Genomic DNA, 13566 nt, shown 5'->3' on the forward strand with positions numbered 1-13566 from the left:
ATAATGAGTGTGCTGCTAGCTTCATATCAAACGGAAGACTGATCCTCATTTTTTTTTTTTAATCACAGATGGCCTCTTCCCAAGATGCCAGGTATGGCCAGAAAGACTCCTCTGATCAGAACTTTGACTACATGTTCAAATTGCTCATCATTGGCAATAGCAGTGTGGGGAAAACATCTTTCCTGTTCCGTTATGCGGATGACTCCTTTACATCTGCATTCGTCAGCACAGTTGGGATCGATTTCAAAGTAAAAACTGTATTCAAAAATGAAAAGAGAATCAAGCTTCAGATTTGGGTAAGTGACTTTGAAATGACAATGTTCTTCAGTCTATGACATTGAAGCTAGATGTATGAAAGAGAGACACTTTCTGCCTTGTTCTGTCCCCATGGGTCCACAGGCTCCATTTCTAGATTCTTTGCTTGGAAAATTCTGTTTCAAAGACAGTAGAGTGATGCCTCTTTAAGGTATGGAGACTAAACTATGCCTTATTGTGAAGTGTTGCTTCTTAGAGTCTTCAGAAGAAAGAAAATCCAAATATATGTTGTGTTGGTGGTTGAAGGAACACTCAATGAGAAGCTAGACTCTGCCTTTCATGATCTGTATGACCCTGAACAAGCCTGTGAATCCCTCTCTATGCCACTTTTGTAATCCACAAAGTTGGCAAAGTCAATCTAGCCTTTTAGATCATAGGGACCATCTTGTCCTGGGCATTGTAAAGAAAAGGTCATTGACCAAATGTAGAGAAAACTTAAGTTTGGTACCTTTATAAAGCCCCACATAAAACTTTGAACATGGTCTATTTACCTTTTACAGACTTTCTTTTCTCAGCTCTAAGAGTTATGTTTATTCACACAAGCAAAACAAAACAAATGAAATAAAATATTTACTTTAAACAGGGTTTTCCTCTAAGCAGAAGTTTTCCCACTAACTTTTGAGACCATTTGAGTAGCTTTTTGCCTCTTCCCACCCCTGCAGAAGATCAAAGTTTCTTTAAATCTTTGGGATAAAATTAGGACAATAGCAAGTGAGAAGCAGAAGAAAAATGTATGTGGGTAACAGGTTTAAGGTAATATAAGAATGAAATAAAAGTTAGTGACACCAAAAGAGATTTGTGGAGTAAGCATTTTATGTATATCATGGAATATATGGGTACAGTGGTGTGGAGCATTTCTGCAGTGTTTTGGCCCCTTTTCCCTGTTTATTTGTGCCTCTGCCACTCAAATTAACTTGAGCTGTAAACACGTATTTCCTCCCAAGAGATGTTTCCCACCTTCCTCTGAGATAATTCTGATATCTACCTCCATTTTGCACTGGCCTCAGGGGTAATCTGTAGGACTGATGATAAATCTCCCTCCTCAAATATGGAGAACTGGAAGAAAGATAAATCCCAGAGTGCAAAATATAAACCTTTTTTTAAAAAATAAATACCACTTTATTAAAATATCGGTATAAACCGAGTGACCTTTAAGTATCTTAAAGTTCTTAGGTGTAACTTTAAAGATGTAGGTATGCACACAGACAGGTATCCTTTTGGGCAGCTTACTATTTTACTTATTATAATTCAGGAGTCATCCAAGTCTAAACAGAACTGGTGTAAGAGCTTGGAAAAGTTGTCAGAGGACCTTTCACTACTCTTCCAGTCCTCAAAGACCTTTTTGTTGGGAGGGTACCTCTTTGGAACTTAAATATACAGCCCTGTCTATGGAGATAGAAAGAGCTATGTTCATTGCTTCACATTTGGTTCCTGGTTCATTCTCTTCCTTTTGAGCTTTAAGCAACCAACTGTCATATCACTGTGACTCTCATGTTCAGGCTTAAGAAAGGTCCCTCAACTCTGAAGAGATTTGGTGAATTGAAAATTAAATTAATTTTGTAACCACACATCTCTCAACTCGCTGATCATGTTTTTTTCTGCTGCTAAAATAACAGTCCTTCCTTTGGCTGACAGCTCCTAGTTTCTCGTTATACCTTACAGATGCTTAAAGATGGCTGTCATGATCATTTAGGTAAAACGCCAACTTCGTGTGTTAAGTCAATCTAATAATCTCTAGTAACTTCTCAATCTAGGTTTTTGACAGAAATGATTTGTAGAGGTACATAATTATCTGTTTTTAATGTAAAAAAATATGTATTTCAAATAACAAATTATTTTGAGAATTATAAAGTATTTCGTACTTAAAAATATTTTCTTCAAAGTACACAATGCTACAATGATGCCAGAGCTGATTCATTGACTTTTCTTGGGGGTTGAAATTAAGTTACTTCTGTATAGGTCTTACATTTGGATGAAAGTTGTTCTCCGAGCTAACTTAAGCCTCAGATCTTTGAGCTGCCTCAAAGATCTCCTCATACTTCTCACTTCCCATAACTTCACTCAAAAAGCTCTCACAAAGGGGAGCCTGGGTGGCTCAGTCGGTTGGCCATCTGACTTCAGCTCAGGTCATGATGTCCTTGTTTGTGAGTTCAAGCCCCAAATCAGGCTTCTTGCTGTCAGCGCAGCAGAGCCTGCTTCAGATCCTCTGCTCCCCCTCTTTCTCTGCCCCTCCCCCCCACTCTCAAAAATAAATAAACATTAAAACAACAACAAAAAAGCTCTCACATATAACTCTCTTTAAATTTGTATCAAATCTTCCGTAATCTACCATTTTCCCCAAACCTCCAACTCTCTTCACAGCCCAGTCCAGCCCAGGACTTCATTGCAGGGCTTCCATTCTCCCATTCTGTGGATACAGATACACTCCTTCACGGGTTAGCAACTCAGGAATCCTTCCCCTTGCCCTCTCCTTAGTCACAACTGTGGTTTGGTGGCCACTGTTATCTTTGCAACTAAAGCAGTCTCTTCTCTTCCTCTTTAGGGAAATTAGGAGCTCTTAATGCACCTGTGATTTCACAGGTGTGAAAATGGGTTTTACACTACTGTATACCAACTGGTCTACTAGACTGTGAAACATTCCAAAGAAGTACTATAAAAAGATTTTGTGCTCATTGAACTTATAGTATAATTGGAAAAATAAATTAATATGGAGTAGTTATATACTCTTACAAGCAAACACCTACTGCATAAGCATTATATATAGCTAGCATTTATTGAACACACACCATATGCCAGGCATTATCTATGCTTTACCTCTAATTCCTGAAACAATTCAACTTTGCATTTCTTCTTCTTCTTATTTTACTGGAGAAATTTGAAGGTGGGGCAAGTTTAGTAGCTTGCCAAGATCATATGTAATGAATTACTGATTCCAGGACACGTCTATCAGAGCCTAATGCTTGGGCTTCTATTCCCCTTTACCAAGCTGACAAAATTATGAAGTTTTCTTGAATATGGTGGTGTTTTTCTGGAGATGGCAATTTTAAATGATGTATCCTGGGATGTCAAAGAAAATTTTGAAAAAGTTTGGCCATTTCAGTGAATTGAGGCATGCAGAGGAGGATAGGATAAAGAGAAATAGGGTGGTGTGCCTAAAAATAGGTATACCTACAGTAATTCTAGGGATCCTTGCTTGATGCTATCATGTAAGTATAGCATAGTTGTTATTTAACAATTTTAAATAACATAGTTGTTATTAGTTGTTATATAACAACTTTAATAAATCATTTTTGGGGGAATATATTTGGCACTTACAGTTTTTCATCTCCTAGTATTTAATAGTCAATTACCTACTTTTCCCAGCTTATAATATTTTTCTGTACTTACATTAATTTGTAACTAATTCATTAGGGTGTCCACAATCATCTTACTGACAACACTTCTGAAACCAAATGTGTGGGTTTTCTAGACCAGTTAATCCTTCAACACTCTGTGGACACCACCTGGCTGCAAACAATTTAATTCATTTCTGATGTTTACTACCTGGAATTACCTGGACCCCAGATATAAAGGGCTCAGTTCTGCAAGACTGCTGTCCCTTACTTCAGACACCCATCACAAGTCTGTTGTTTTTCTGATATACAGGCTCCAAATGGGGGGGGGGTTGCCATTACACCACTCCTCAGAGTTGATAATTTGTTAGGATAGCTTATAGAACTCAGGAAGACAGTTTACTTACTATTATGTGTTTATTATAAGGATAGAACTGAGTAACATCTAAACAGAAGAGAAAAGTAGGACAGTTTCAGGGCAGGAGGATAGGTACAGTTTCCATGCCTTCTCTGGGCATGTCATACTCCTAGACCGTTGATGTATTCACCAACCCAGAAGCTCTCTGAACCTCATCCTTTAGGATACTTATGGAGCTTCCATTACACAGGCATGATTGTCATGATTAATTAAATCATTGGCAGTTAGTGATTAACTCAGCCTGCAGCACCTTTCCCCTCTGAACGGTCAGGGGGGTAGGGCTGAAAGTTCCATATCTTTACCTGGACAGGCTGAGGTTGTTGATATGATTCTGATTACTTTATTAGTTTTAAACTGTCCATTAAGAGGACTGTTTCTCGGTTAGGAAACCAAGGTGTTTAGAGAAGATAAATATTTGGCCTTACCTTACAATTAGTACCAGAGCAGGTCTCCTGCTAGTTGAGCTAGTCTGATTGCTACTACACCTAGTTCATTCTCAAGGTAACTGCTGTGTTATGATCGCTCTGATAAGTTTACTTGATTGTCGGTGGAATCCACCAGGCTCAGGGACATCCAACTTGAGGCCAGATTTCAAGTATTTCTAAAATATCAGGAGGAAGTGCCTGTCTGGGAAGACTCCCCCCTTCCTCTTGATGGTTTGCTTTTTGCAGGTGTTGCATCCGGAGTTTCTGAGTCCACAAATGGATTACTTACTGGATTTGTAACAATTCACATGCAAATAAAGAGTTTTAACAGCTACTAGAAACCACTGACATTTCTTCATGGACATGTTACACCTCCTTTCTGTGGAAGTTCATTACTGCATTGGAATAAACTTGTTTAGAGAAATGTTCATTTGTACTTATTTACCAACTTTGTATTCCATTAGTATATTTATGAATCCCTTTATCCTTCACTGAATTTATATTTCTTACTGGATTTTCATTTTATTATCATTTTTATGCTTCTAAAATCAAAAATTTTCAAAATTTTAGAGATTCCAAGTATTTGGTCTGGTTCTTCAATTTTTTATGTGTCTGTTTAATGCTATTATGAATATATTGGGGAAAAATTTAGTGTGGTTGTCACTTTAATGAAAAATATTTCACAGCTGGGATCTATATTATTTTGCTTCTCATTTTAAAAATAGTTTAGCTTTGAGAAAAGATGTGTAAAGTGGATGCCTTCCCAATGAGAAGACTGAAAAAAATAGCATCAATTGCGAAGAATATCACCTATATTTATTTTTAGTATCTAGATTACTAGGATGAGAGCATTGAGGCTTATAGCAATTTGCAAAGCAGAATGTGCTGACAGTTATTGCAATTAGACTGTGTAGATAGCCAGACTTGACAGTGTGATTCCCCTGAATAAATAGCAACTTCCTTTGCTTGAAGAAAGCACCTGGATATCCTTTTTCAGTTGGGTCTGCATTTTTTAAGTCCTAAAATCAGGGTTGACTCCAACTAATGGAAGACTTAACTTGAAAGAGCCATAGCTTAATTGGGTAATATAGGTTTTACATGGACAGGAGCCAGGTAGGCAGAAGGCAGAGGGCATTACTGTTTTCATTGCTTTTTGTCACTCCTTGTGCCTTTCTCCTTCCTTTTTCTCTCTTTCCCCTTCCTCCTCCCTTCATTTCTGAAGCTCTGGCCAGGCTGAGTTAATTGGAAATTGATTCTCAGCATGTTCAGAGTCCAGGGCTGCCACACACAGATGCACATTGTATACTGTGCAAGGGCACCCACCAAAGGGTCAAGTGGGGCTCTTCTCCACTTACTGAGCCTTGTGCTCTTCCTAAGGGGCACCTTTTCCTTTTCTCAAAGGTTCCATCTGTTCGTCAAGTATGTGCTGCTGGACTACATGCATCTAAAGGGGATTCTGATCCCCGTATTGTAACCATGTCTTCAGGTAGGAACTAGTCAGAATCTAATGCAAGAGATGGACTAGTAAACCCAGAGAGGGACCTAAGTCCTGCTTCCCTAGGGGAGGCCTGGAGGAAGACAGTGTTTGAAAATACAAGTTTTATTATTATTGAAGTATGGCCAGGCCAACAGATCAGGAGACAACTGCCATTAACAACAAACAGAAGATAGTTTTTTATACTCATGGTTTCCAGGAGAAGGACGCATGGGCTAGAGGAGGGAGGCACAAGGGGAATGAGGTGAATCACCAGGGTGCATTAGGAGGTTCTTAGGGGTGTGTGATAAGAGCCTCTGTTGTGGTTTCTGTGGAATGACTGGGCACAGCAGATTTCGGATTGCTAGTTTGAATAATTTCAGCAGACCCTATGTCTGTCTGCTCAGGGGATACAGAGACACTGGTTATCTGGCTCAGGAGTGATTAAGGGAGGTGGATAGTGGCTCAAAGTGTTAGAGCCCAGTAAGAGAGGTGGTTGATGGTATGAGCTCTGGATTCGTTCCTTTGCATCAGAAGAGTGAGCTGGCAAGTTGTTTAATATCTCTAGGAGTTGGCTAACTCTGAGAAGGGCAGTCCCTCCAGGGTCCACAAGGCCCTGGGTGTCAACACATGAGAATATAGAACATGAAACACATGTTTAATAAAGAAGGCGGGTCTTGGAGCCCCAGGGGTGGCTTCTTTCATTTATTCTACTGAGTCAAATTCTTGTGATTTCAAATACTCTTACCATAGGCTCAGTGCATTTCCTGGTCTGAGCATTTGGAGACCTAGAAAATTGGATCCGGAAACGATCTTTCACATTTTCTGGCTTAACTCCTCATTTGATGGTATGACTGATAATAGCATCATTTACTGAACCCAGTTTTACCCACAAAGGAAACACTTTATGCTTTATGCATTTTAGAATTTATTTTTTCCCACGAGGAAAGGTGGTATTATTAGCCCTGTTTTATAGATGCAGAAACAGAGAATCGGAAAGATAAAGGAATTTTCTCAAGGTCATAGCTAGGATATATTAGAGGCGGCATACCCAGCACGGCACGGAGTCCAAAGCCCACGTGTACTTGATCATGTGATATAAATGAGGTCCAGGAAGGCCAAGTGATTTCTTTGAGCTCTTTAGGTTATTCAACCTAGAATCCTACATATGTTAATTCTTAGCAAGTACTTTTGCACACTATATAATTACTCTATATTTTTTCCTATTTCTTGATTACCTATTCTAAGAAATTATTTATAGTTACAGAAAGAAATCACTTGTTTTGCTTTTAACTTACTATCCACCAGCATGAGTGGGTTGTGCATTATCTGTGTTTAAAACACATAGATATACACAGCAGGATGGATTGGAACACATTCAACTAGCTTCTTCCTGTACATTTCTGGAATGCCTGTTTTCACGGATGGGAACGTGCATATCAAGAAGGGGCAGAAAGAAGAGTCTGAGTAAAATGGAATTGGAAAATATTTCCACCTGTAATCTTTGCATTTGGTGCTCATTTAACCTAGTCACCCTACACATGTATTTCAGGATGGTGTTCACATTTTTTCATCTATTTATAAGGAACCACCCTTTTCTGCCCAGGTGAGTTCCTCAAGAGAACCACTGAAGCTGGTGGCAGCTGCCAAGACCATTGCTGGTACTGTCACCTGTATGCTCTTTTCCCCCTTCGTATGTGTTCTAACCTAGCATCTGCTCTTTCCCTGAGAGACTGAGAAAGGTAATACTGGGTTTCACTCCTGATACCCCTTATCTGCTAGGTATTTGCCATAATAATTTTTTTTATAATTGTTCAATACTAGACACAGAGCTAACAGTAAATGTTAGTTTTCTTCTTTCTTAAAAATAGTGTACCAACCTTCAGACAAATAATTTAATTGGATCAAATATATGCTGGGTGCTACTCTGTGGCAGGCACTGTGGTAGGTGCTGGGGGACGTAATGGTAAAGGATACACAGGGTCTGCCACAGGAGCCAACTGTCTGGTGGGGAGGTAGAGAGTGAAGAGAGAATTCCATCTGCTGTGATAAATGCTCTGGAGACATGAACAGAGGTTACACAGGAAGAAGCCTAACCCAGTCTTGGGGACTTTGGGAAGGTTTCTTGAGGGCGTCTACATCTGAGCCATAAACTGACAAATGAAATAGAATTATTTGCTCATTGATTCACTCATTCATTTACTCAACCAACATTTATTGAGTTTCTACTCAATAAATGAGTAAGACACTGACTCTGTGAAGGAATTTGAGATTGAAAGTAAATGCTCAGAAAATCTGATGGTGATGGTGTTGTGGATAAATAATCAGCACTATAACAAATGAAAGATAGCAACAAGGGCAGGGAAGTTTGCTTTTGTTAAATGGTCAAGAAGGGTTTATATGAAGTAACTGGACTGAGACCCAAAGGATGAGAAGGAGCTGAACATTGACGAATAAGGATGAGTGTTCATGTTCCCTTCCTCTCTCTCCTCCCTGTGTGTCTCTCTCTCTCCCCTCCCCTCTTTCCCTCCCCCCCCCACCCCCCATTTCAAAAGTTTCTGCTTTCTGGGTTTTTTTTCCACTATAGCTTCATATAGAGTGCTTGTTGCTTACTCTTTGTTTATCAGATCTTCACTTTTCTCCCATTTTGCCTCCCATTTGAGCAGGTGTAGATTTAGATTATTGGAGCCTATAGCTTTGACAGATTGGTAAAAACTAAGGAACAAGTATAAAAATGCATTACTTTTGCAAAAGTATCAAAAAGCACATGACCATGTGAACCTATTACTGGCCCCCCTTAGAAGGAACCTAAAGCTTAATCTTCTGTCAGCTTCATGGCAGTTCACCACTATTTTGGGGAAATTTTATCTGCTTGTCTGGAGGGACTGAAAGACACATGTGGCTGATAAGCAGTTACAACTAGTACAAGAGAGGAACGTACAGTCGGAGTGTGTGGGTAAAGGTGTTTTGAGCCAGCAGGATAGAGAACGGACATTGGGGCAGGACTCTAGATTTCCTGGGGCAAATGACATTGAGTGATCCCTAATGTGCCAGGTGTAGTGGAACACATTCGTGGGTGTGAAGTCTATGACACAAGATGCCATTCTTGTCTTCAGTTTACACATGAGAAAACTGAGGGGCAGAGAGTGTGAATAACTCACCCAAGGTCTCACAGCTAACAGGTAGTTAGCAGATCTGAATGAGAGCCGCCCAGCTTTGGAGCCTTTATGAACCCATTTTGGTGCACCCTCTCTCTGTAGGTGCCACTTCTGAGGCATTGCTCTGGGTGAGCCACTGAGCAGATTATATTTTTAGCACTTCCAACAACTTTGGTATGTTGGTATCTATAGAGATCTTTTTAAACGTGGAGGAAACCAAGACTCTGAGAGGTTAAATAGTTTTCTCCTGGCCACATAGCTTTCTCCACTGCTTTTTAGAGTAACTTTTAATGTTTTAACTCCCTGATTTAGAAAAAAAAAATCAGGAAGTATCCAAAATCAATGGAGTAAGTTTTTTACAGAAGTGTGTCATAATCATATATCCCATCCAGATTGATATTTTTTTGTGATCTTCCAGTCAGCCCAGTTCATACAGGGACTTCTAGCCAAGAATGCTGATCTCAAACCTTTTGAAAATGGGAATGCCACATTGGTAGCAGAGAATGGGGATTCGGCATAAGTTCAGTTCCAGACTACTTAAATTGCGGAAACTTTAAGCAAATCAAACATTGTAATTAAACTCTTTCTTTGTTGTACATTTACTTACCTTAAGAGGCTATGAAAAATGAGTCAATTTGTTTTGGACTGTCAGGATTATCAGAATGAACCCTTCAGACATGACTACTCTACTCAGTGGTCACCAGATATTTTCTCTAGTCTTAAGCCATTCTATTTTTTTATTATATATATTTTTAAAATTTATTTATTTTATTTATTTTTGAGCAAGAGGCAGAGAGAGAGGGAGACAGAGAGAGAATACGACACTGTCAGTGCAGAGCCTGAAATGGGGCTTGAGCTCACAAACCCTGATATCATGACCTGAGCTAAAGTTGGATGCTTAACCGACTGAGCCACCCTGGTGCCCCTAGGCCATTATATAGAATATATATATATATATATATATATATATATATATATATATATATTCTTTCTTCAATATCACTTTGTCTTCCTTCATGTTGCCCGTTGTTTTCCTTTGCCATTCTAAACTTTTTACCTCCATCATATCATTTTATAAATCACATTCACTGTCATTAGGTGACTTGAGATCACAGTGGCCCAAGGTGAGAGTAAGAGAATCTTTTTATTAATATGCATGAGCTTTGGTTTGAGGATGCTGGAAAGTCTAATTCGACCTCTCAGAAGCCTCCCTTTGCTACTATATTGTTATCTCCATGTAGTCATCACCTAAAATGTTAAATCTGCCTGATCACATTGGTATTATTTTAACCTTAGGCCTATTCTAGACTTATTTGGATCAGAAATATTACTTAGTGGTTTTGTCATTAAAAATGGGCTCTGAAGCTAGGCTATCTGAGTTCAAATTTTAGTCCTAAGGCTTCTGTTGTGACCCTGGGCAAGTTAATTAACTTCTCTGTGCCTCAGTTTTCCTATCTGTAAACTGGGGAAAATAAAAATGCTTTGCTTATAGTCTTTTTGTAAAGATTAAATAAAATGATGTTTATAAAATTCTTAGCATAGTTCCTGATGCATTGAATGTGCTCAATAAAGAAGTCATTTTTATTTCTTTCCACCTGCATTTTCCAATATTGACATCACTGGTCTTACTCCATACTTTCTGTAACTGCAAATAAATTTCTAGTTCCAAAATAGGCAGACATTTATATGAAGAACTTAATTTTGGTGTTCTAACATGGTGATAAAATATACAAGCAAATTGACAAGGTGAAGCATTTTTAGGACACCTGGGGATCTTTCACCAGCCAAGAGGAAATTTTGATATGCCCAAGGGTAGTCAGCCGTGTTGTTGAGTTGTTTTGTGGTATTTTTAAGCCATCTTTACATTTAGATAAACTCATCAACTGTACAGGGAAGGCAAACCCATATAGCTGTTTAAGTGTTCATAAAATTGGTATCTTTCTCTGTAACAAAAACAATTAAAAATCACTGAATTCATGGGGAGAGTTGTTATTAAAATACAGGGAATAATTTCCTCAGGATATTGCCTAGTATCACTGGCAGTTACTGATTTTAGCTGTAAGTTATGCCTCTGTCACCAAGTCACCCATTGTTATTTTTCTGTTGATTTGTTTAAAGTGATACTGAACTAACTAGTCATTCTGGCGTGTATAAACACAGCTTAAATCTGGGTACAAATGAACCTTTTAATTACTCCATATTTATTTATTTATTTAATAATGATTTTTAAAAATTTATTTATTTATTTTGAGAGAGAGAGAGAGAGAGAAAGAAAGTGAGCAAGCAATCAGGGGAGGGTCAGAGAGAGAGAGAGAGAGAGGGAGAAAGAGATAGAGATAGAGGGAGAGAGAGAGAGAGAGAGAGAGAGAGAATTCTAACCAGTCTCCATTCTGTCAGCACAGAGCCCAATGCAGAGCTCAAACTCATGAAACATGAGACCATGACCTAAGCTGAAACCAAGCTGAGAGGGATGCTCAACCACCTAAGCCACCCAGGTGTCCCTAATTACTCCATATTTATTTCCCAAGTCAGATTTAAGGAAGAAAGTACAGCATTTCCTAAGCTGGATAGTACTTATTTTCAGTTAGGGATGTTCTTGTTTTCTCTTCTACTTTTGCTCTCATAACACTAACTTTGCTAGTCCTGGTCAATACCACAGTGGCAACTCAATCAGCACGTTAAAAGAAATAGCAATATAAGCATCAGTGGATAAAAATCACTTTGCTCAGCCTGCTAATCATTACGAAGAAATGGAAGGCAAGGTCTCCACAAAAAGTTCAAAAATCTTCCATCTTTGAAAACAACTTAATCAATCTTAGAATGTCTATCAAGCATCATGGGCAAAATTATAGAGTATAACCTAAAAATAGAAGAACAAGGGAGACAAGATTAAAAAGAGTTGAAGTGGGTGAATGTATCAACAGGGTTTGGGAGAGAAACACACTGGACAATTGAGGAGAGTTTATTGATTTTACAAAGGTATCTGTAGTATTTAAGGCTGCACTCAGGGATGCTGCAGACCGCAGGGCTATTACCACCACTTGGACTGACGGGAATGGGAACCAGAAAGAGCTGTACCTATACAGGTAGAAGGAGCCCAAGAGACCCAGTAGACTGAGCCTTGGTCTTTGAATAGCACAGCCTCTGCCAATCAATGGCTCAGCAAGGAAGGGGCCAAAGGAAGAAATGCCCAGACCTCTCATTCTTCCTGCCTTCTGACCTTTCACCTGTACCTGTCATTGGCTGAGCCCCCTTTCCTGAGTAGCCTGCAAAGGAGCTCTGTTTTTTTTTTTTATGTTTATTTATTTATCTTGAGAGAGAGAGAGCACACGCATAAGAGTGCAATCAGGGGAGGGGCACAGAGAGAGAGAGAGAGAGAGAGAGAATCCTTTTCTTTTTAATTTTTTTAAATGTTTATTTATTTTTGAGACAGAGAGAGACAGAGCATGAACGGGGGAGGGGGCAGAGAGAGGGAGACACAGAATTGGAAGCAGGCTCCAGGCTCTGAGCCATCAGCCCAGAGCCCAACACGGGGCTCGAACCCACGGACCGTGAGATCATGACCTGAGCCGAAGTCAGATGCTTAACCGACTGAGCCACCCAGGCGCCCTGAGAGAGAGAGAATCCTAAGCAGGCTCCACGTTTTTGGCACAGAACCCCATGTGGGGCTTGATCCTACATTTTGTGAGATCATGACCTGAACTGAAGTCAAGAGTCAGACACTTAGCCAACTGAGCCATCCAGGAGCCCCCCAAATAGCTCTGTTTTAGCGGTTCATTGAGGTTAGGCCCCCACAGCACAGAGTAGGATGGAATTGGATAAAGTGAGGGTCTGGAAAGGCAAAGGCACATATTTAGTACAATGAAGAAGATAGTTTGGGATTAGTATTTTCTGTATAAAACTGTTCATTTCTTAAATAAGGTGTAGAGCCCAAATGCACATTTTAGAAACTTTGAATTATAGATGTTATATGGTATTGTGTTCATGTATTCATACTCCTGATAATTTGAATAATGTACACTTCAGAGTTCTATTTTGTTTTGACTATCCATATGGTCCTTCTTAATTGTTCCAGTGGGCATTCATTGGATAATTTTACTGAAAGCTCAAGGTACTGCTAATGAGTTGGCACTTTGAACACTATACGGCCATTCGTGTCTGCTTCAGAAGGAAATACATTAATGTTCACTCAAAACTGAGTGAATGTCTGCATGGAAAAAAATACCAGTGAACCCAGGGCCTTTATCAAATCCTCTCTGAGGTGCCATATCCTCTGTAAAGGGAATGCAAATGGTCTGGGAACTTTGGCAACAAAAGCCATCGAGGTATATGGTTCAGTCACAGAGAGGCGGGGAAAACCTGTGTGATGCACAAGTTGCAGAATTTGGAGTTGGCCCTTCTGCTCTGTGAGGCTGCATAAGCATATTCCCAAATGCCTACCGTG

At 39.4% G+C, this 13566-nt stretch overlaps 1 protein-coding gene across 4 annotated transcripts in view; it reads left to right on the forward strand.

The window, feature by feature from the left end:
- The window catches only part of RAB3C (RAB3C, member RAS oncogene family), a 368220-nt gene that overhangs the window by 108647 nt on the left and 246007 nt on the right, over positions 1-13566 (forward strand). For all 4 annotated transcript variants that reach the window (XM_053223209.1, XM_053223205.1, XM_027041571.2 and 1 more), the window contains one exon: positions 69-296. In XM_053223209.1, the coding sequence (XP_053079184.1) occupies positions 69-296 (228 nt within the window). The remainder of the gene's footprint in view (positions 1-68; positions 297-13566) is intronic.

Source organism: Acinonyx jubatus, chromosome A1, assembly GCF_027475565.1.
Source record: "Acinonyx jubatus isolate Ajub_Pintada_27869175 chromosome A1, VMU_Ajub_asm_v1.0, whole genome shotgun sequence".
Taxonomy (NCBI): domain Eukaryota; kingdom Metazoa; phylum Chordata; class Mammalia; order Carnivora; family Felidae; genus Acinonyx; species Acinonyx jubatus.